Source organism: Calliphora vicina, chromosome 1, assembly GCF_958450345.1.
Source record: "Calliphora vicina chromosome 1, idCalVici1.1, whole genome shotgun sequence".
NCBI lineage: Eukaryota > Metazoa > Arthropoda > Insecta > Diptera > Calliphoridae > Calliphora > Calliphora vicina.
The window spans coordinates 62622698-62647666 of record NC_088780.1 but is presented as its reverse complement, the minus strand read 5'-3'; the positions used below and the strand labels follow the sequence as shown (position 1 = coordinate 62647666).

Below are 24969 nucleotides of genomic sequence, written 5' to 3'. Positions count from 1 at the left end.
AGGTTAATTGGTGAAGAAATTACAAAAAGTACCATTCGAATAAAGAAAAAGTACCAAAAAGTCTATCCCTAGAATTTTCACTCACTTTAGAACATATACGATTAATATCATGTTTCTAAGTTCATTGTTATAAAAAATTGAAAAAAGTACCATTAGAATAAAGAAAAAGTACCAAAAAGTCTCCTCCTGGAATTCTCACTCACTTTAGAACATATTCGATTAATTTCATATTTTTATGGCCATTATTACAGAAAATTCACAAAGTACCGCTACAATATACAAAAAGTACCAAAAATCAGGCACTTCCCACTCACTCCGGTCCATATAAGCTTTACTTCATGTTTCTAAGTTCATTGGTGAAGAAATTACAAAAAGTACCATTCGAATAGGGAAAAGGTACCAAAAAGTCTCCCCCTAGAATTCTCACTGACTTAGGACCGTGTATGCTTAATTTCATGTTTCTAAGTCCATTGTTATACAAAATTAAAAAAGTACCATTATAATAAAGAAAAAGTACCATGAAGTATCCGCTAAATTTTCAATCACATAGGACCATATACGCTTAATTACATATTTCTAGGTCCAAGTACCATTATAATATAGAAAAAGTACCAAAAAGCAGTCACTTGTAGATGCCCACCCACTCTGGCTCATGTAAGCTTTATTTCATGTTTCTAGTTTCATTGGTGAAGAAATTACAAAAAGTACCATTCGATTAAAAAAAAGTACCAAAAATCTCTCCCTAGAATTCTCACTGACTTAGGACCGTGTATGCTTAATTTCATGTTTCTAAGTCCACTGTTATAGAAAATTAAAAAAAAGTACCTTTATATGAAGTATCCGCTTGAATTTTCACTCACATAGGACCATATACGCTTAATTTCATGTTTCTAGGTCCTTTATTGTAGAAAATTCAAAAAGTACCATTATAATATAGAAAAAGTACCAAAAAGCAACCACGTGTGGATTCCCACCCACTCGGGCCCATGTAAGCTTTATTTCATGTTTCTAGGTTCATTGGTGAAGAAATTACAAAAAGTACCATTCGATTAAAGAAAAAGTACCAAAAAGTCTCCCCCTAGAATTCTCACTTACTTAGGACCATATATGCTTAATTTCATGTCTCTAAGTCCATTGTTATAGAAAATTCAAAAAAGTACCATTAGAATATAGAAAAAGTACCAAAAACCCCACAATTGTGGTTTCCCACTCACTCGGTTCCATATAAGCTTTATTTCATGTTTCTAGGTTCATTGGTGAAAAAATTACAAAAAGTACCAATCAAATAAAGAAAAAGTACCAAAAAGTCTCCCCCTAGAATTCTCACTTACTTAGGACCATATATGCTTAATTTCATGTTTCTAAGTCCATAGTTATAGAAAATTCAGAAAAGTACCATTAGAATATAGAAAAAGTACCAAAAAACCCACACTTGTGGTTTCCTACTCACTCGGTTTATATATAAGCTTAATTTTATGTTTCTAGGTTCATTGGTGAAGAAATTACAAAAAGTACCATTCCAATAAAGAAAAAGTACCAAAAAGTCTCCCCCTAGAATTCTCACTCACTTAGGACCATATATGTTTAATTTCATGTTTCTAAGTCCATTGTTATAGAAATTTCAAAAAAGTACCATTAGAAGAACAAAAAAGTACCTATAGTTCTGTTCACACATTTTGGTACCTAAATATTATACCCTATGCCTAACACAAACTTCACTCAGATACAAATCAGCTAACTTTAATGTCGATAAGTGCAATAATTTAAAATATTAAAAAAGTACCATTAGGAGAAAAGTACCAATTTCCCTTTTCTTCCTCGAACACCCCTCAAGTTCGACCTTTAAAAATATTCCATTTTGCCAAAATTGTTTATGCTGCAGACATGTCTCAAAATATTAAAATCTGTGTTAATGTGCCCAAGAAAAAATATGTTTTAAAAAAGTACCAAACTGTTTACCCGGATTTGGCCCAATATACACCTTGGCACTCGAGTTCCAAATAACACCCTGTTAGTTAATTTTTGTATGAATCCAGGAACCAGTGTTAAAAAAAATTATCAAAATTGGCTTAATAATTTCAATAAAATGTATTTTTCCGATTTTATCCCCTTTTTGGTACCTTTTTTATCCCCATTGCTTTGGTAAAATTTAATTCAAATAAATTTCTGTATCGTGGTGGGATCTCATAATAAAATATTCGTATGCCTATGTCAAATTATAGAAAAACATATTTTATGAAAAAGTACCAAAAATAAACACAATTTTTATCCCTTAAGGGTTCGAATTTCCAAAAAGTACCAAACTTATATTTTTTATTTTTTGATAAGTAAAGAATGCGATTTAAAATTTGTTTATATGTTTATTGGTTTAAAAGATACATAGGGTGCAAAAAAAGTACCAAAATACAGTTTTTACCCGTTTTCTCCCCTATATGTTTCGAATTTCGAAAAAGTACGAAACACCTGTCAGCTTATTTTTTAAATGGAGTAACATGCAACTTTAAGTTTTTTTGTATCTTTATTAGTTTTGAAGATATAAGGTTACCGAATTTACCCGTTTTTACCCTTTTTTACCCCCTAAACGTTCGAATTTCCAAAAATCCCTTCTTATCGGATCGTTTTGGGGAGGGAGGAATCCACAGTTAAAATTTCGTGATTCTAGCTTCAGCCGTTTGGGCTGTGCGATGATGAATCAGTCAGTCAGTCAGTCAGTCATTCAGTCAGTCAGTCAGTCAGTCAGTCAGTAACGTTACTCTTTTATATATATAGATATTGAATGAAAATACGACTCTGTTGTTTTTTCGTACTACTTTCTTATGCTTATTGAACATAGCTTTGGTACTCACATAAACAAACATCAGCTTTCCACTACACGTTGTAGTATTATTAGTCGCTGGTAAGTATGATAACATTAATTATTTTATTCTTTTTCTTTATTTTTAGGAGCTTTTGGAACCCAAATTTTGGATGAAGACTCTCCAGGTATATGTAAGTATCGTTCCTTTACATGTTTTTTTCATATTTATAAATCAATTTTTCTCTTTTTCTTTCAGGTAATTGAATTTGAATAAATCCACTGGGACTTGGGCATAGAGTGGTGGCTCCAATTACAATTTAGCCCCTCCCTATATAAATAAAATATAAATATTTGAAATCCACTGGGATTTGGGCATGGAGTGGTGGCTCCAATCATAATTTGGCCCCTCCCTATATAAATAATGAGGGAATCGGTGGCAATAGGTGCCTTAGCTACTCTCCCGACTGGTCTGTCTAAGTTTACAATTACTATAACCTAGCGATTCAAATAAATCATTCAGAAATAATGTAAATAAAATAGGGCCAATTACAGAACCCTGTGGAACACCAGACCTTACACATTTTAAGTCAGAAGATAAGCCATTGACAGATACAAATTGCTTACGGTCACATAGATAAGACCAAATTAGTCTACAAGCCGATCTTCAAAAATTATATCTACTACCAAGTTTATTAACCAATAAAGAGTGCCTCACTTGATCAAATGCTTTAGTCAGATCAACAGATACTAAAACACTGACCTTTCCCTCATTCCAAGATTCAATCAATCTCGTGATTTGTTCCTTAATTAAATTCTCAACAACCTTAGATAGTGTAGATAAAATACTAATTGGCCTCATGTTCTCAATTGTCAGTTCACCATTATTTTTGGGAATAGGAAGGATTTTTGATGTTTTCCAAACATTAGGATATTTTGATGAAGTAAAAATATGGTTAATAAAATATAGAAGATGCTTACTTATGTATGGGAAAATAATTTTCAAAAATTTAATGGACAAACCATCAGATCCAACTGAAGCTGATTTTATTCTAAAAAAAACATTATATAAGTCAGTTTCAGTAGCATTGGAAAAACTAAAGTCATGAGAATTATTAGTAAACTGTGTAAAATCAGGTTCATTATCAATCATATTCAATTGATTACCAATAAAATGTTCATTGATACTGTTGAATTCACAGAGCGTTCATTTAACGCACCAGCATTACGCAAAACATTCCACATCTGCTTGGTATTACTCAAATTAAAAATTCGTTTGCCATAATTTACTTTAAATTTCCTAATTTCTGCCTTAGTCCGATTACGAAGTCTTTTATAAGTTTCCCATCTTAAATCACTCTTGTCATTAAAATAGTTTTTTACAGCCATATCCCTTAACGATCTTAAGTAATTAATTTCATTAGAAAATTTAAACTCTTTGCATCTCATAATATGCGAATTTTTCCTTAAAGGCACATGACTTAATAGATCATTAAGAAGGGAATTAAAGAAATCAAGCTGTTCATTAATATCATTAGTATGATATAACTCGGTAAAATCCACATGAAGTAAATGTTCTTCAATAGAAGCAATGTCAGCGTGCTTATAGTCCCTAAAATAGGTAGTATCAAACATATATATTACAGGAGTGTGAAATGAAGCACATATCAATGAGTGATGAGAAATGAAGGGTAGCTGAAATTGAGCTGAGGTACCAACAGACATATTTTGACTAACAAGAAAGTAATCAATAAGAGAAGTTGATTGATGATAAGAGTCATAATGGGTGGGAATTGAATTATGCCAACATTTAAGACCATATCTTGAGCAAAGTATGTGAATATCTTAAGACTTAGATAAATTAAAAAGATCATTGTTAAAGTCACCTACTAAAATAATGTTATCATGACGAACAAAAATATCTTCACAATATTGATCAAATAAGTCCAAATTCCCTCTAGGAAGGTAAGTAACACCAATCAATATATTGACCGCTCCAAGATAAATCTCAACAAATAAACCCTCACATATGAAATACTCATCGCATCTATAAACAGGTTTGAACTTTATATTATTCTTAATATACATAGGCACGCCACCACCTCTACAACCATAAGGACGATCGCTTCTACAAACTGTATATTCCGGAATTAATACAGCACAGTCATGAACAGTATTATCCAACCATGTCTCTGTAACGCAAATAATATCTAAAGGTGTATATCCCATAATCAAGGATAATTCATCAAGCTTGCATGATCTTTCAGAGGGACAAAGACTCTGTGCATTAATGTGTCCAACCTTTAAGTTATTTGAATCATTCGAAAAAAACACGCTCAATAAAACCTCTACTGATAATAGGGCCTAAATTTACATTAGAAGTCATATGATACAAAAGAAACTATGTAGGAGTCGTAAGGATGATAGGCTAGTGAAATATTTAAAAAATAATAATTTACACATAATTTTTTAAAAATATTAATTTCTAGCGCTTTCAACTAATAAAAATATACACAGTATAGAATATTAATATAAAGGTAGATAAATTAATAACATTAATAGCAATATAATATTCAATCCAATAATTTTAACAAAATTTCATTCATTTCAGTAATTTCAGTGGCAATAAGGAAAAATATATTTCAAGTATAAAAAAAAAAACATTTGACTTTCTTTACTCTATCTAGAACTTAAACAAAAAAAGTTAATTTGCAAGCAATTTACTATTGTTTTGTATCAAAAATTAAAAACTTTAACATACTCACTTGAGAAACAACTTATATTCTTTTTGCTTGTTGCCACTGATTTATTTCTACATTAATAACCAACTATTTAATATAGCAAGTAACTAGTTATATAAAACGTTGCTAAATTTTAAATCGCATTTGTATCACTATTCAGAACATTTCAGAAAATCCAGTTGCTTTTCAGTTCCATTAGGAAATGGAAACCAACTTATCTTTTTTTCTTTGCGTAAAGACCGACATAACATTTGGAGCTTGATACAAGCAGAAGTTAGATTATCATTGAGATAAACCCTTGCATCTAAATCAGTACCAATAACATCCCTTAACTGAAGATTTGGAGTTTTAAAATAGGCTTTCATTAGCATATCCCGAGTATAAACATTATTAAATTTAATTAACAGTGATTTCCACTGCTGTATATATAAGCAATGGTTAATGACTCTAGTTTCAGCTGTAATTTTATAATGTTTACAAATTTTCAAAACAGGATCAAGCAAATCATTAATGCCAGAGGGCAAACCAGAAATAATTATATCTGGACGATTAATTTTACGTTGGATCTTATTGTTTTCTAGTTCAAGATTTGATTTATATCAAATCTTAATATTTTCATTGCAGCGCTCTAAATTAGTTTGGAATTCCTTAAGGGATGATGACAGATCAGAGCGTATGTCAGAAATAGAAGATTCGAATAATTCCTTTAAACATTGTTGCTGTGAATGAACTAAAGTTGGCAATAATTTTTTTATCCAATTCATCAATATATTGGCGCATTATAGAATTATCAGCATTGGCGTTGGGATTGGCAATACAATGGGTACAATTAAAACTTATGTTGTTGTTGCTTCCTAAGACAGCGTACAATTCTACAGAAATGTTAACACATGCAGTATGAAACCAGATTTTGCAGGAATCACACTCAATACCACAATCAGATTTGGTAACTTTTTTTGTACAAACTCCACATTTAGCTGCTGGTGCCATATTTGCAGAATAGTATATAAATAATGGCGATGTTCCTTATTTTGTTTAGTTAGGTGTCTGCATTCAGATGAGACAGTAATAATTATACAAAAAAATAACTGTTGCAATTTTGTATGTATACTATTATTCACTTGTCTTTTTCCTTTATATACACTGCACACACAGTTCTGAGTTTTTTTATGTATGAAATTTTATAATATATGTATTTATAATTTTCATATAATGGTGAGTTTATATGACATTTAAAGGTGAATTGAGTCTATAGAAAAGTTTTTTTACTTTTTAATTTAGATTTATTTTAATTAAAAAATTTAGTTGATCGCAGCTAAAAAACACGTTCACTCTCTCATAGTCCAGACTCAAATTAAAACCACGCGTTTTTTCTTTCCCATAATTGGAATATTCTTGCAGTAAGTTCAACAGGTTATGGGCCCAGCTAGCTATGGAGAGACTAATAGAAATTGAAAAGCTAATTGGGAGGGAGAATTACCACCAGTGGAAGTTTGCGGTAGAACATGCCATGAAGCTGCAAGGCTATTGGAAGGCAGTAGAAGGCACGGAGGAGAAACCTGAAATAGTAGAAAAGGCTACATCAAGGTTGGTGTTGTATATTTCATCAAGTCTGTATGTACATATACAAGACGTAACAACAGCAAAAGAAATTTGGGAAAATTAAAATCCACATATGATGATTCTGGATTAACGCGCCGGTGTGGTTTACTATGAAAGTTAACGACAACACAATTGGTTAACTGTGATAGTATTAGTGAGTATGTGAATACTATAATAGACACCGCGCAGAAGTTAAACCAAATTGGTATGAAGGTGAATGAAGAGTGGGTTGGAAGTCTTCTATTAAGTGGTTTGCCGGAGCATTTTTCACCCATGATTATGGCTATCGAAAGCAGTGGTACTAAAATTGCAGGAGACATCATAAAAACCAAATTATTGCAAGATTGTGATATGTACAAAAATTTTTCATCAGCAGAATCAGCGATTTATGGAAAATTCAGAAATAAAAGCCAGTAGAGAAAAATAAAAAGGTAATCTTTTACAAATGCAAAAAAGGTCATATTGCTAAATTTTGTAAGGCGCCAAAGAAAAAACAAAAAAATAAACAGCAAAATGGAGTATGTAACAATAGAGGACGTTTTGTATGTACCCGACATTTGTGCCAACTTAATTTCAGTTAGTCAGCTAACGAAAAAGGGGTTTATGGTGACCATTTTTTCGGAAGCGTTTTTGAATGGAGCTATGTTTAAACTCAATGTTACACCACAACATAGAAATCATGCAGCGGTTGGTAAGGAGGTTTGGCATAAACGTTTGGGTCATCCTGGTGACAAGAATCTTGAAAATCTACGATCAGATGAATCTTCAGGTGTTTATTATGTTGATGGTAGTGAGTCAAATATTTGTACATCATGTTTACAAGGAAAACAATCGCAAAAGCCGTATAAATCATCGAAGACAAAAACATCTGAAATTTTACAACTTGTGCACACAGACGTTTGTGGGCCGATGGAACAAAAGTCAATCGGAGGTTCTGTATACTTCATAATATTTCTTGATGATTTTTCGCGGAAAGTATTTGTGTACATGATGAAGAACAAAGCAGAAGCTCCAAAAATGTTTGAAAACTTTAAGAATGTGGTCGAAAATCAAACGGGTAAGAAAATTAAAATACTTCGTTCAGATAATGGCTTGGAATATTGCAACGCTAAACGGATTTGTGAAGACAGCGGCATAATACATCAGACATCTGCTCCGTATAGTCCACAACAAAATGGAAAGGCCGAACGGATGAATAGGACATTAGTCGAAAAGGCACTATCAATGTTATATGATGCAAATTTAAAAAAAAATATTGGGCAGAAGCTACAAGCACTGCAGCGTATTTAGCGAATCTCACACCTAAAAATTGTCTCAACTGAAAATCTCCAGAAGAAATTTGGAGTGGTAAACAACAAAATCTAAATCATTTACGTATTTTTGGATGTGTTGGAATGGTGATGGTGCCTAAGGAGTTACGTAGAAAATGGGATCCAAAATCTAAGAAGTGTATCATGGTGGGATATTGTCAAAATTCTAAGGCCTACAGATTGTACGATCCAGAAGTAAGAAAATTACACGTAAGTCGCAATGTAGTATTCGTTGAAGAGGAAATGTTTTTTGGAAAGTTAGGTAATGGAATAAATAATAATTATCCACATGAACATGATCCGAATTTAGTGAGGATTGTAGATGAAAATTCTGATTATTTAGATGAAACCTCAGGTGAAGATGATTGTTTGAATACAGAAGAAGCAACGCCTCGTAGATCTACAAGAGTAAAAAGACCCCCTCAAATGACTGATTATATCACATATTTTGCTAATGCTGATACAAATGAACCAATGAATTACTCGGAGGCTGTGGATGGTGATGAAAAAAGTTTTTGGTTGGAAGCTATTCAAAGTGAACACAATTCCCTCTTGGAAAATAACACATGGAGTGTTGTGAAAAATAATAAAGATATAAAAAAGTTGTCTACAAAGTGGGTATTTAAAAATAAAAATGAAGATGGCAGTATGAGATATAAGGCAAGATTGGTTGCAAGAGGTTGCGCGCAGCGTAGTGGAATAGATTATACAGAAACGTATTCCCCAGTGATGAGATACAATACTTTACGATATTTGTTATCGGTTGTTTTAGAATTTGATTTAAAAATTAATCACTGGATGTTTGTACAGCTTTTATTCAAGGAAATCTCAAAGATAAAATTTATATTGAAGTTCCTGAGGGTATATCAATTCCGGATGGTCATATGTTAAAATTAAATAAACCACTTTATGGGCTAAAACAAGCATCCAGAATGTGGAATGAAAAGTTGAGCGGAAAACTTAAGAATTTTGGCATGAGTCTATGTAATGAATGAAGATACGGATAATTTAATAATTATTGCCGTATACGTGGATGATATGATTGTATTATGGAAAAACGAAGATACTAAAAATTCCCTAATCAATAGTTTGAAGGATGAATTTAAGATGAAAGATCTTGGTCCAGCTAAACAATTTCTCGGAATGATAATTATTTATAATTCAGGTGAAAGTTTATCAATTGATCAATCGTCATATATTGAGAAGATGTTGCAACGTTTTGACATGGTTTCTTGTAATCCGGTTTTAACTCCAATGGACCCAAATACGAAGTTTTGTAGAAACGAACAGAATGCTGGAAACAAATTCGATATGAACAAGAATCAGGAATTAATTGGCAGCCTACTGTTTTCGGCACAAGTTACCAGGCCGGACATAAGTTTTGCGGTAAATTTACTAAGTCGTTTTAACAACAATTTTGAAATTCAACACTGGACTGCAGCAAAGCGTATTTTACGTTACCTGAAAGGAACAATTAACTACAAATTGAAGATGGAAAAGCAAGCAAGTTTTGATACTACATGTTTTTGTGATGCCGACTATGCAGCTGATCCAGATGAAAGAAAATCAGTTAGCGGGTATGTATTGATTAAAAAAGGTGCTGCTATATCATGGGGTTCTAAAAAGCAGAAAACTACGGCGTTATCAACATGTGAGGCTGAGTATATGGCTATGGGCGTAGCAGTACAAGAAATGCTTTGGTTGAGAGGATTAGAGGAGGAGCTGTTTCGTTATAAGTTGGAAGCTACAACATTGTTTTGCGACAATCAGAGTGCCATTCAACTTGCATTAAATGAGTCATATCACCCTAAAACAAAACACATCGATGTAAGACATCACTTTATTAGAGACAACATTCTAGCTGAAAATGTATCCTTGAAGTCTAAAGGTTCTGATGAGATGGTAGCCGATATTCTGACTAAACCCCTGGCGAATACTAAGTTAAGCGGCTTTATGGATAGTATGGGCTTAAAGCTTTATTAAATGGATTTTTAGTGAGGATGTTGGAATTTAAAAATTAATTAATCGCTTTATTGATATTACTTTTTTATTTATCCTTATTCCTTTTTCTTTATCTGATAATTATAAAAATATGGTAGCACTGAAATTATTAAATAAAACTATGTCATTCCTTTTTATATATTCAAATTAAAACCACGCGTTTTTTCTTTCGAATAATTGGAATAATCTTGCAGTAAGTTCAACAGTGTTGAATAAAATGTTTAGAAAATTTATAAAATTTTTTTAGTATTTTAGTATACCAAAATGTTCCCCGTAAAGAAACTTTATAGAAAAACATAAAATTGTTATACGTTCTTAAAGAAAGTTGTTTTTTAATAAAAAAAAAGAGTTAAGTCTCCTTTTTGTCCAAAAAACAGCAAAAATATACTATTTTTTGAATTTTTAAATTGAAAATCAGTTATTTTTGGATTCGTAATTGATATTGCTCTGAAATCTTTTGTATGTTATTCGTAATTTAGTTGTCCATTCGGTCCAAAAGTGGCCCTATATTTTTAAAAAAGAGGACCAAGATATGGCAAAATTTTAAAATTTCAATTTTGAAATGCCTATAACTAGGAAATTATAAGAGATAAATAGCACACGCAAAAATATAAAATTCTTTGAAATCGGATGGGAAACAAAATGTCAGGTGTTTACAAATTTTACATGTCGAAGGTACGCCACTTTGAGCCGCCATAGCGCCGCCCCTGGAGTATTTGTAGTGCCCATTTTAATAACTTAAACTCTTGGCTACGACCAGTTCAAATTTTATCCCGCTCGGACCAGCCAAAAAATTTCGATTCTGCCCCACTGTGTATTGATGGATTACTAGCTACAGACACACACTGAAGTACTCTCGTTTGTGTTCGATAACCACTTCTGAGGTATTTCGTATTACCCAGTCCAATTTTTTGTTACTCTCAGAGACCTAAATAACGGGTTCACTTTCATTTCAATGGTAAATTCTCATTCGCAGCCATTTAAAAATAATTTTTTGTGATATATCACTGAGAGAGTGATTTATTCGAGAACATTTTAGGTTTGGGTTTGAGAGAAACAGAAAAGAAACAAACACAAATAATCTGGATGAGTGATTTATAATTTATTTTTTTTGGTAAAGGTCACTTTTATTTGCAAACATGAAAAATACATCGCAAAAATGCATTTGATTGCATCAACGCTTAAATATATAAAATTTATCAAAAAATTAAAACAAATTAAAAAAAGAAATTCTCATTTCTGTTACTGAGACTTCATTACTTCATATTTATCATATTCTTTCCATAATTTGTTAAAAATTACTAACAATATGTGATTGTATGTAAATAAAAGAGAAAGCAACAGTTATTAATAACAAGAACAATTGAATTGTTTGTCTCACATCAAACCATTAAAAAACAACAAAAACGAATAAAGGTCATACCAAACCATTTAAATAAAAATAATTTTATAACTGTTATTTTCAGTGATTTATTTTTATCACAAGAATATAAATCACAATTTTAGTTTTTTGGTATATGGACGAGTTATTTCCGATCTCTGGTTACTCTACAACATATAAAAATTAAAGTCGTATTAGATAACCTCTAATGAATTTGTGTACTTCTCACTAATTTCACTCCGTGTTAGAAAACCACTCGGTGAAATGTCTACTTTATTTAATATTTTTAAAATTCAATGTCGTGTTAGAAACCTCTAGTTGAATTTTTATTTTTACTTTTATTAATACATATGTATTCTTGATCTTACCCTTTATGCCGATGAGATCGAACTGACTTACTAGTTTGAAAATTGTAACAACTCTTTATTTATTTAAAATGTACAACAACCACAGAATTAAATAGTCACTCAATGTTTTGTTTATACCAGAGATAGTAACTGTTATAAGTTTTAATATAAAACTCAAAATTTAATAATTATTTTTCAAGAAAAAATTGTTTCTTCAAAAATAAAACTTAATGTTAAGTTAAATAAAAAAAAGAAATAACTTTGTTCTAAAAATACTTATTATTTCTTGAGTTTTATTTTTTGTTCAAAAAATAATGATTATTTTTAAGTTTTATTTTTTTCATTGAAACAAAAAAATCAATTTTAAGTTTTATTTTTTTGCTTGAAAAATAAAAATTATTCTTGAGTTTTATTTAATTTTTTTCAAAAATAAAACTCAATATGAAAATATATTTGTACAAGTATCATGAAATGTTTACACCTAAAATTCCACGATTATGTTTGGTTGCGGTATCCATTTTCAGGCACAATACCTTTTGTCAACAATTTTATTTCGCATTTAATTTCATTATATTTGTCGGATATTAATGCCATTATATTTTTAGATGAGATAGGGTTCATCTCAAGTCCGTTAAAAATTTGGCCAGTTAGTCTTAAAAGCCTTGGAATCCAGTACGGAAAATGGCATTTTTTCAGTTGTAATTAGGTCAATACAGGCATCTTTGACATCGTTTTGAGAAAAATGCACATAAAACTTACTCTTTTTATCCACAGCAGCTCCTTCAGTATGATTGCAAAGTTCTTTTTCATATAAATCCTTATGCTTTTCTTGCAAATGTCTTTTAATATTCGAAATGTAAATTCCATTAAATTTTTTTTTGCAAATTCTGCACTCGGACAAATTTTGATTTTCGTATATAGTAAAAAAATTTCGAGACACAATATCGCGTTTTCGTCCCATTATATTATCTTTTTCACTATTTTTGATATGATAAGATTTATTCTATAATTTAAAATTAAAAATTTGATTATGAAAGTTTTATATGACGTAATTAGGGTGGTTCTCTGTCAATAAAAACTTACAAAACCATATTTTATCAAATTTGTTCAATCATTAGTACTCGCACTTTATTTAAAAATTGCATTTAAGGAATTTAGTAAATCATAAAAAGAACTTACATTTAATTATTGTTTAAATATAATTATATTTCACTTTATGTTGCATTTAACATTATAAGAAATCATTTTTTTCTAAACATTTTTATTTTTCAATGAAAAAAATAAAAATCAAAAATAATCGTTACGATTTGAACAAAAAAATAAACCTTAAAAAATAATCATTATTTTCTGAGTAATAAATAAAACTCAAAGAAAATTATTAAAAATTTTTTTTTTAAATAAAACTTAAGAAATAAAAATCATTGTGCTTTCCGATAGTACATCTTCTGAGAAAAAAATTGGTATATTCAATTCATTTTTTTCCTTAATCCTTGTATTTGATTTTTTTGTTTTAAATTTTAAGAATAATCATTATTTTCGGTCCTTGGTTTATACACGTTTATAAATTCGCAGAAATACTGACACACTTTATAATGTACACGAATTCACTTTAAACTACAGCACACTTTAAGGCACTCAGTTGACGTTTATTCAAATAGCGTCTTTGATAAACTGACTAACAACTGCAACCTCTGCCACTATTTATAACACTGCCATCTGCACTCTAGATTGCTTTTTAACTGTCTAGAGCTTTCTAATACATACGCCATCTGTGGTGTACTTTCTACAATGTTCTTTAACTGAATATTCGAATTCGAATATACGGTCGCAGAAAACAGCGTTGCCATACTTACGATCAATGGTCAACTGAAAGCTTTTATTCAATTTGAATTAAGCCTGTTCGTCCCGAATAGACATAGATTCACTTCTCCCATAGGCAGCTAGTCGTTCTAGATGTACGACCTTCATTTTAGATCTCGGGCTCTTTTCTTTCTGTATTCTGTACAGCACGTCGTTCAATTTCTTATTCACCTTGTATGGTCCATCCCAATGGGTTTGTAGTTTTGGAGACATTTCTTTCTTACGTCGTGGGTTATACAGCAGTACAAGTTGGCCTTCATTAAATCCCTCAGAATATCTGGCTTTCATTTTGTCGCTGGTCATTTTAATTCGTCTGCGTACGAATTCGTGAAGTTCGTTAAGCTCATCTTGCTCTTGGGAAGTGTTTTCATTATTAGATGAGGGCTTAATACCGAATTCTAAATCACCAGGCAACTTGAGTTCTGTCCCGAAGACAATTTTTGCAGGTGTTCGAGAGGTCGAGTCATGAACAGCTGACCTGTATGCCAATAGAAATTTTGGTATGTGTTCATCCCAGTCCTTCTGGTGTGCACTGACCACTTTTCTTAAATATTCCTCCAGGGTGCGATTGAATCTTTCGACCATGCCATCAGATTGAGGATGCAGTGGGGTTGTTCTGGTTTTTCATATTCCGTATAAATCGCACATTTCCTTGAATACGGCGGATTCAAAATTTCTACCCTGATCCGAGTGCAACTCCAGTGGAACACCATAGCGACACACCCAGCTTGTTGTGAAAGAGTTTTTACTATTTTAAACAATATTTATACTATCTTTATCTGAAATATCTTTAGAGCTGAAATATTAAATATAGATGAAGTTTGTAAAAATTTTCAAAATTGTTTACAAACCTCTAGGTTTGGAATTGGCCAAAATCAGAAAGCTCAAAAACGAAATAAGGTGACAGTGTTTTTAGTATTTAATAATATAAATATATATATGACGGACTGAACCGAACAAATTTAAGTTTAGTTAAATAAATTTTAAGGAATGAAATGAAAATATTTAATTGTGATTCTAAATTTTTAAATAATAACACTTTTTGTAACAACTTGAAAAGTGACCAAGTGGGGGTTGTAGACCCCCGTTTTCAAAGATTTTAAAACACCCTCAAAATGTTGAGTTATTTTGAAAAAAACTGTTTTACGATAGGTCGTAGTACTTTAGTACCTCTAACTTACATAATTTTAGACCGTAGTATTTATTTGGCTTTGACTTTTTAAGGCGAAGACCGAGGTATGTTTCTTCTGAAGCTGTTTGGCCTTATTTCTGTAGGGCGGCGCTAATCCTCTTACCCATTTCCCCACATATTCCGCTAGTAGCTCGTGTTCCTTGGTGGATTTATTAGCATGTTCCGGGTTTTTCTCGCAATTGATAACTGCCTCTGCTGAAGTGCATCGACCTATTTCGGAATTTGGCTTAACGACTTTTTCACAGCTGGACAGGTTAAGCACTCTTACAGGAACTATTTTGTTGTTGCAGGGTTTAACGAGGGCTTTTGCTGTTATAAGATCACTTTTTATTTCTGTTGGTTCTACCACCCACAAACTGTTGTCCTCACAATCTCCCTCCATACAGGCCCATACTAAAGTTTCTGACTGTGGTGGTAGTCTCTGATGCACGACGGTAACTAGCTTTCTTACTTGAGTCCTATTTTCATTGAATCCATTTTCCACATTTCGCCAAATCATAACTTTTTGTCCCATATCCAAAGTAATGCCGTGAGTAATCATGAAATCAGCACCAATGATTACTTCGTCCACAATATCGGCAACAATAAATACATGATTGACGCTAACATTGGCAATGGTTACTTTCACATTTACTTTACCATAGACAGTGGCTGGCTCCCCAGTAGCTGTGCGAAGACTTACCCCACGTAATGGTTCAATTGTGTTTTTGACTAAATCGGGCTTGACGATGGACTGCGACGCTCCTGTGTCTATAGTAAAAATGTGCTTCTGACCGTTGATGTATCCACTAGCCGTAAGATTGCTATTATTCTGCTGCATTACTGATATGGAGATTGTGGGGCCCTCAGATGTGGGAGCTAGCTCTTGTGTTACCCTAAGGATCATGCTCAGGGCCTCAAGAGGTCCTTCACATATCAGAACTGGGTTCAATGCCGAACCAACCTGACGCACGAATGAACGAATCCATCCTCCTGACATCCAGAGTAGATAGATCCGCTAGGCCGTGCAAAAATAGACTACCTATTGTCGCAGTCCGCGCCCCTGCTAGGGCAGGGCAAAGACAGAGGAGATGTTCAATCGTCTCATCCTCGTCTTCATCATGGCAACTCTTACAGAAGTCATTGTATGGAGTACAGAACAATTGATGGACAAATTAGCAAATTCAATTTCTGAATTCTCTTTTGACCCAACAAATTCAATTACATTCAATGTTTGGTACATCCGTCATGAAGATATATTCTTAGTGGATGGTAAAGATTTGGATGACGCAGCTCGAGTAAGACTCGCTGAACACAATTTGTTGTCAAATCAAGCAAGAAAAAGTCAGCGCTGATGTCTTAAATAAAATAAGGCAAGATTTTGCTGATATATTTCAAGATACTCCAGCAAAATGCACGAAATTAAAAGTTCATTTACACCTCAAGAAAGATGTCAATCCAATTTTTCGAGCAAAACGACCTGTAGCATACGCAATGCTTCCACAAATAGAAGATGAAATTAATCGTTTACATTCATTGGGAATAATTTCACCTGTCGATTTCTCAGATTGGGCAGCACCCATAGTTGCTGTAAAGAAGCCAAATGGAAAAATACGGATATGTGGGGATTATTCAACTGGATTGAATGATAGTTTGGAACCTCATAAGAACCCTCTTTCACAGCAGATTCAGTTAATTTACTTACCATAAACACCCACAAAGGTCTTTATACGTTCAATCGTTTAGCTCCTGGCGTTAAAAGTGCTCCTGGCGCTTTCCAACAAATCATGGATACAATGCTTATGGGTATAGACGATGCTGCAGCGTATATAGACGACATAATAATTGGTGGCTCAACTGTTTAAAAGCATTTGGAAAATGTTAACAAAGTTCTTCAAAAGCTACGGGAATTAAATTTCCACATCAAGTTTGAAAAATGTAAATTTTTCGCCAAAGAAGTCAAATATCTTGGCAACATAATGTCTCAAGATGGTTTACGTCAAGATCCTGACAAAATAAAAACCATTTTAGATTTATCACCACCAAAAGATACACCAGAATTAAGGTCATTTCTTGGATCAATAAATTACTATGGTAAATATATAAACCAAATGAGCAATCTGAGAGCACCACTTGATAACCTATTGAAAGAAAACGTAAAATTTGAGTGGACAGTTGCATGTCAAAAATCTTTCCAAAAATTCAAAGATCTTTTAAACTCAGATTTGCTGCTAACTCATTATAAACCAGAATTACCAATCAAGGTATAGGTATTGTCGCAATCATATGTCACATATATTCAGATAAGTCAGAGAAAGTCATTGCTCATGCCTCACGTACACTTACACCAGCAGAGAAAAACTATTCTCAAATAGAGAAAGAGGGACTTGCATTGATTTTTGCCGTAAAGAAGTTTCTTCGTTATATATTTGGAAGACAATTCACCTTGTGTACTGATCACAAACCTCTTTTAAAGATTTTTGGTAGAAAATCTGGAATTCCAGCGTATGCTGCAAATAGACTTCAACGTTGGGCGTTAACACTTATGATGTACGATTTTAAAATTGAATACATTAACACCAAAGAATTTGGATGCGTTGATGTTTTATCAAGACTAGTCGACACCAACATGAAACCTGATGAAGACATAGTAATTGCATGTGCTATGTTAGAAGAAGATTGTTCAACAACCCTTAACGATCATTTCAATTCACTTCCAATTACATTTAATATGGTTTTAAAAACAACAAATAAATGTAAAACACTACAGTCAGTCATATCAGCACTACAAAATGGTTGGAGCAACAACGTATCATCAGAGATCAGTCCATTTTATGCCAGAAGAGATCAACATAATGTGGTTCAAGGTTGTCTTATGTTTAATGACAGAATTGTAATACCACCAAAATTAAGAACTTCATCGTGGACATCCAGGTAAAGAAAGAATGAAATCTTTAGCAAGAAGTCATGTTTATTGGCCAGGTATCGATGAAGATATTATTACTTATGTACGAAATTGTCACCAATTTGCTGTAGCATGCTCCGCACCAGTGAAGCATACACTACAATCATGGCCTCTAACAAATAAACCTATGGCACGGTTTATACTATTTTGTAATTATAGATGCTTTTTCAAAATGGCCCGAAATTTTTGAAATTTCAAATATTACATCAACAACTATAATTTCAAAACTTACCGAAATATTTGCTAGATATTGTGACGCAGATACTATTGTCTCAGATAATGGTACTCAATTTGTAAGTTCTCAGTTCAACAAATTTGTGACAGATCGTGGGATCACATATTTAAGAACAGCACCTTATCACCCACAACGGACAAGCTGAACGTTTCGTTGTAACTTTAAAACGTGCTCTTGAAAAACTCAAACAAGAGGTGACAAGTAAGGAAGACTTGGAAACATTTCTTCAAACTTATAGATCTACACCAAGAACGGATTCAAAATCACCAGCAGAGTTGTTTCTGAATCGAAAAATCAAAACCACTTTAGACTTACTCAAACCAAAGGAAGTAGCACCTATTAAACGTAATATTCAACAGGAGATGATATTCAATAAGAAACATGGTGCAAAAGCTAAAAGTTTCGAAGCTAATGAAAATGTGTTTGTCTAAATTTTTAGAAACAACAAGTTTATTTGGGTAAGTGGTTCAATAGTGGAACATGTGGGAACTGTTAACTACAATGTGTTAGTAAATGATAATAACAAACAAAAACTAATTCGTTCACATGCAAATCAAATTAAGAAAAGATTTTTATCTGATAAAGAACCAATAAATTCAACACATTTATTATTTGAAATGTTTGATTTATACAAAACACCTGAAAATATTCCAGCAACGCAACGACAATCAACTTTAGTAGAACCTGATCACCAATCATCTTTAGTGGAACCTGATCACCAATCAACTTTAGTTTTAGTAGAACCTGATCCACCTATTTTTACGGAACAGAATGCAGCAGTTGAAACAGATACGGATGAAGAAACCGACTTTAATACAAATGCTCAAAATGAACCCGATTCTTCGTTTCATTCGACATCTGATTCAATAGGAGTTAAAACCATAAAACCTTCCACCGCAGAAACTTCTAGACCTCCAGCGTGGCTGAAAGATTACAGTACATCTTAAAGAAAGGGAGATATTGTAATATAAACACTTTCAATAATTTTACTTGTTCAATAATTTATATGAGGAACATTTCTTCATTGAAATTTACTTATATTTTCTATTTGTATGAAAATATTTTCATTCTTGTTTTAACTTCTAAATTAAATAAACTTATATTTTCTTTTGTAAATAATTATTTCTAATTATTTAAACCATAACATGTTGGTAACACGCTTTTATTAATATTCTTTATAACTCTACAATCCGGATTAATTTTATATTAGGTTTCAATAAACAATTTGATAATAGCAAAAAAATAATCAGAGTCAATTTAATTTCATACTACATGCTAATTGGGAGCTTAGTTTTCGCCGCAATCTTAGCCTAAAACGTACCAATTAAATTAAATATAGTTAGGTTAAGCTCTTAATTTTGCCTGTAAAATGTAATAATCTCTAAATACTTGCACATAGTAACATTTTAGTGTTTTCTCCTATTCAAATCATCTTGAAAAAAAGTTTTAAGGGTTTTTGTTTTTGTAGTCGTGGGTGTCATTCTCGGAGAATTGTCCATTTAGCACTGGCCAAGGCGAATTTATACAAGGTGGTGTCTTTACCTATTTATGTAAAAAATAAATATTTTGTTAATAAGCTTTATGTAGATATTTAAATATAAAAACAAGCTTTGACATTTGTTAGAACCAAAGAAGAAAAAAAGTATTCAGCTGATTGACTGACACATTACTACCAAATGCCATGTTTTTTAATAATAAACCAAACATAAAACACTAACTTTAAAGGAATGTTCTCTGTTATATTTGTGATTAAAAAAATAAGGAGAAGATAAAATAATTTATTTCGAATACCTATAAGGGACCCGGTAACTATAGTCCGGACAACTCGATAATTCGACAGAGCCTAAAACTATATGTCCGGATTGTCGAAGTTGCACTGTACGTCAAAATTAACTGTGAAGCAGCTTTAAAATCTCTAGATGATCATTGACTTTATTATATCGCCTTCGAAAATCCAAAAGTACGTATCATAAAAAAAATCAAAATCGTGTTTTTGATTGATTCTGATTCATAAGGTAAAACTACATACCTCTACAAATTTGTATACTTCTGTGTCCAAAAATAACGATTTTATATCCATAATTCAAAACTACGTATCAACATGTGTGTGATTTTCATAAATCAAAAAAATCAAGTGTGAATAAATGAAAACAAAATATTTGGCAATTATTTTTCTTCTAATTTATTAGTGTGGATTTCGTTTGCCATCTATCTAGGTAAAGTGTACATTATAAAATAAATATAACGGCCCATAATCATAGTCAAACACTAAAGTCGGTTCGTTTTAAAAACAACTTTAAATTAAAAACCCGCTTTATATCATTTCCCAACTATAGTCAAAATTAAAGTATGTTTTAAATTTTATTGTAAAAGTTTATTTTTGAATGAATATTAATTTAAAGTAAAAACATTTCTCAAATACAAAACAAGGTTCTACAAAATATAAGTACAAAAAGGGTGTTAACTAAATCTTAACAAAAATACACTATTAACATCAATACTTTCCCTTGTTAAGATAATTTGTTAACATTTGAAAGTCCCAAATTACTTATTAAATATTTCAACCTTGTTGCTTGTAGTGGTTTCGTCATCAAATCAGCTAATTGATCTTCAGTTGATATTCGTGTAACACAAATTTCATTTTCAGATACCTTTTCACGAATGAAGAAATGTTTCAACGCAATGTGTTTAGTACGACGATGAAACTCTGGATTCTGAGCTAATCTTATTGCAGCATTATTGTCCACTTGCAATACAGGAACATCTTTGTATCCAATTAACTCGGAATATAGCCTTTTTAACCATTTCTTTGGTAGCTTCAGTAGCAGCAACAATTTCAGCTTCTGTTGTAGAAGTTGCTACTATCGGCTGTCTTTGACTTATCCATGAAATTACCGCACCAGCGTATTTTATTACTATTCCTGATGTCGATCTACCAGTCTTTAAGCAGCCTCCAAAGTCAGCATCACTGTAGCATTCGAACTTTAAGTTATTGTCAGCAGTATAAGTAATTCCATATTCTTTTGTACCAGCAATATATCTTAATACTCTTTTTACTCTGACGATATCTTCTTTTGAGGGATTATCTAAAGTTCTAGACAAATAACCAACACTGTATGCAAGATCTGGTCTAGTACCAAGCATTAAATACATAATTCCTCCCACTGCTTGTCGATAGGGAAATTTAGATAAGTCCTCAGCTTCCCTGTTTCGGAATCTTCTACTATTTTGGTCATTGGAGTTGATACTGGTCTGCATTCATGAAAATTGAACCTCTCAAGTATTTTCTTAACATACGCTGTTTGAGATATTCGTATTGCACCATTTTCTTTCTTTATCTCCAAACCCAAAAAATAATTCGCTTCTTTAGATGTAATTTTAAATTCAGCTCGTAACTCTTTTAATAAATTTTGAACTTCAATTTCGTTTGTTCCTGCAACCAAACCGTCATCTACATATAATACCAAAATAAGTTTCTTTCCATTTTTGATTCTTATGAATAGACACGGATCAGCTTCACAAACGTTAAATCCAATCTTTAATAAATATTTTACTAATCTTTTATTCCAGCAACGAGGAGCTTGTTTTAACCCATACAAACTTCTAGCCCTCAGGTTGTTTCATAAATATTTCTTCTTCTAATTCGCCGTAAGGAAAAGCTGTTGCAACATCAAATTGAAATAGGTGCATATTATTGCTAGCTGCTATACTCAACACTGCACGTATTGTTGCTAATCTTGCTACTGGACTAAAGGTTTCTGTGTAATCTATGCCTTTTCTCTGTGTAAATCCTTTTATAACTAATCTGGCTTTAAACTTCTCTATGGTACCATCTGGATTCATCTTTAAACGGAACACCCACCTTGACGGTAAAGCTTTTGCGCCTTTTGGAAGATCTGACAATTCCCATGTTTTGTTTTCTTTTAGGGAATTAATTTCAGAATCCATAGCCATCCACTGATTACTTTCTTTAGCATTTATAGCTTCTTTATAGCTCATAGGGGTTTCAATTTTATTTATAAAATCTTGAATTTCCATAACAAAGTCATCATATCTAGGATTTGATATCAAACTACGATCTCTTAATCGATTTGATAATATTGAATTAGAATTATCATCATAGTCAGCATCTCTTGTTTGTTTTCCTCGTAATCTTCTATCAGTAATAACTTCTTGAACATCATCATCTGATATTACGATTTCATCTAAATAGTCATCTTCTATAGCATCATCAAAAAGTTCTTCTTCACTTTGCTGTTCTTCTTCTATCAATTCTTCATTTTGCTGTTCTTCATCTATCAATTCAGGTTCTTCATTGGCATTATTATTAGTATTTGGACTTCTGTAATCTTCAAACTTAAGCTTAACTTCATTATCATCTTCAGCATTTACATTTTTGTTGTCATCTTCTTTATCATTTTGATTATCAGACAGGCATGATTTAATTTTCTCAACAAATTTGACATCTCTGGAAAGTATAACTTCTTGTTTCTCTTTGATGTAAACTCGGTAACGCTCATCATCGTCATAACCAATAAGAAAGCCTTTTGTAGCTTTAGCATCCATCTTCTTTCTCTTTTGCTTAGGTATATGAACATAACATTCACATGATATGATTCTTAAATGATGCACTCTAGGTTTCTTCCCCATCCATAATTCATAAGGACTTTTATTTTCTACTGATGACTTGCCAGTTCTGTTTAGTACATATATTGCTTTTCTTACACAATTCTTTTATATTATGACCACGATTATTTGCTAACATTAGAACTTCTTCTAAGCAGTCTTTAACTTCAGACTTTTGTTTTACAACAAACCCGAAACGATACTTTGTATATGAATCTTTAAAAATCACCAGGTACCTCTTTTTAGAAAATGACTCACTAAATGGTCCACAGACATCAGCTGTCACGAGTTCACCGGGACATGTAGCTTTATTTCTATGACCAAACGGCAACCGATGAGCTTTTCCATAGATACACGGTTCACATACAGTTTTATCATCTTTAACAGTAATACCCATTTCTAATTTAAGCATCTTCTGTATGTGTCGTTTGTCTTGGTGACCCCATCTTTCATGATAAAGTTGAAGTAAATCGGAATCTTGAACTTCATTAACTTGTTCCATACCATACTGCTTTATCGCTTTTATATTGGCTTTATAAAGTGAACCACCTACTGATCTTGACCCACATAAAACTATTTCATTATCAACAAATAGTTTACAGCTGGTAGCTGTCGATATAAATCTGCTATTTGGTTGTTTATCCTGAGCTGATAGCACTGAGAATAAATTCCTTGTGATGTTAGGTACATACCAAACGTCTGTTAAACACAATCTCTCTGTTTTGTTTTTGACTTTCGATTCAATTTCTATTGTACCTTTACCAATGGCTTGCAGTACTTCTTTACCTGCTGCTCTTATGAAATTTGGACTTGAAAACGACTCAAAATCTTTAAAATTGTCTTTATTATTAGTTATATGGCGTGTTGCTCCATTGTCAATCCACCAACATGTGGTATCGGCATCTTGCACCACATTTGCTTCCTCACAAAAAACAGGCAAACACTTTTGATTCACAGCTTTGGCTTCATTTGCTCCTTTACTAGGCTTACCATCAGCTGCCCACTTACGACAATCACGTACCCAATGTCCTTTCTTCTTACAATAGTTGCAAACATCACTATTCTTCTTGTTAATTGTGTTAGAGTTTTCAAATTTCTTAAATTTATATTTTGCAACAAGTGCTTCTTCAGTGGAGGTAATGTCGCCTTTTCCAAAGTTCCTTTGATACATAGTTATTTGCATACATAACTCTTCAAATGTTTTGTCTTCATTTTTGCTTAACATCATCCAACTTGATTTGAATGTGTCGAATTTTGATGGTAGTATGTGCAAAATCTTACCCACTAGCAATAGATCTGGTAATTCATTTAAATTCTTTTCTTTTAGTCCATTGTTGAATTCTAACCATAATCCTTTTAATTTGGCAATATGCATTGTGACATCTTGATTGTCATCCCAAACGAACGAGAAAAAATATGCACATACCTTGAACAATTGATCTTTTGCTGTTGCTTCGAAAAGATTTTTAAGAGCATCCCACACATTTGCATAACTGTTGGCTTTTCTGTACAAACCGCTTTGTTCTTGATACAATTTCTTTTGTTCTGCTGTGGCTGTTGGTTCTAGAGGAGTTGGCTTATGTAATATTCTATCAATTACATCCAAAGTTCCTTCATGATAATCCAAAAGATCTCTAATCTTTCTCTTCCACATTGGCCATTCAGTTTCACCTTTAAGAGTCTTGATGTTCTTGCTAAAATCCATATTTGGTTTAGTATTTTCTTCTTGTCTTGAAAAAAAAAAATTTCTTCTATCTTGAAAAAATTTTCTTTATTTGACTTGAAAAATTTTCACTTCAGAAAATATTTTTAATTATTTTTCAAGAGCTTCCTGGGCTCATAACCTTTTATTGTAAAAGTTTATTTTTGAATGAATATTAATTTAAAGAAAAAACATTTCTCAAATACAAAACAAGGTTCTACAAAATATAAGTAC

The 24969-nt window shown here is 32.2% G+C and overlaps 1 protein-coding gene across 1 annotated transcript; it reads right to left on the bottom strand.

Moving 5' to 3' along the window:
* Positions 1 to 21143: 21143 nt before the first annotated feature.
* Positions 21144 to 21560, bottom strand: LOC135949041 (uncharacterized). Its single transcript, XM_065498502.1, has one exon. It carries the CDS (start codon positions 21558 to 21560, stop codon positions 21144 to 21146), a length of 417 nt encoding a protein of 138 aa, XP_065354574.1.
* Between the last annotated feature and the right edge of the window lie 3409 nt (positions 21561 to 24969).

Excerpts from the sequence above, each read along its gene's own strand:
- LOC135949041 (XM_065498502.1), bottom strand. The coding sequence starts at position 21,560 with ATGTATTTAATGCTTGGTACTAGACCAGATCTTGCATACAGTGTTGGT.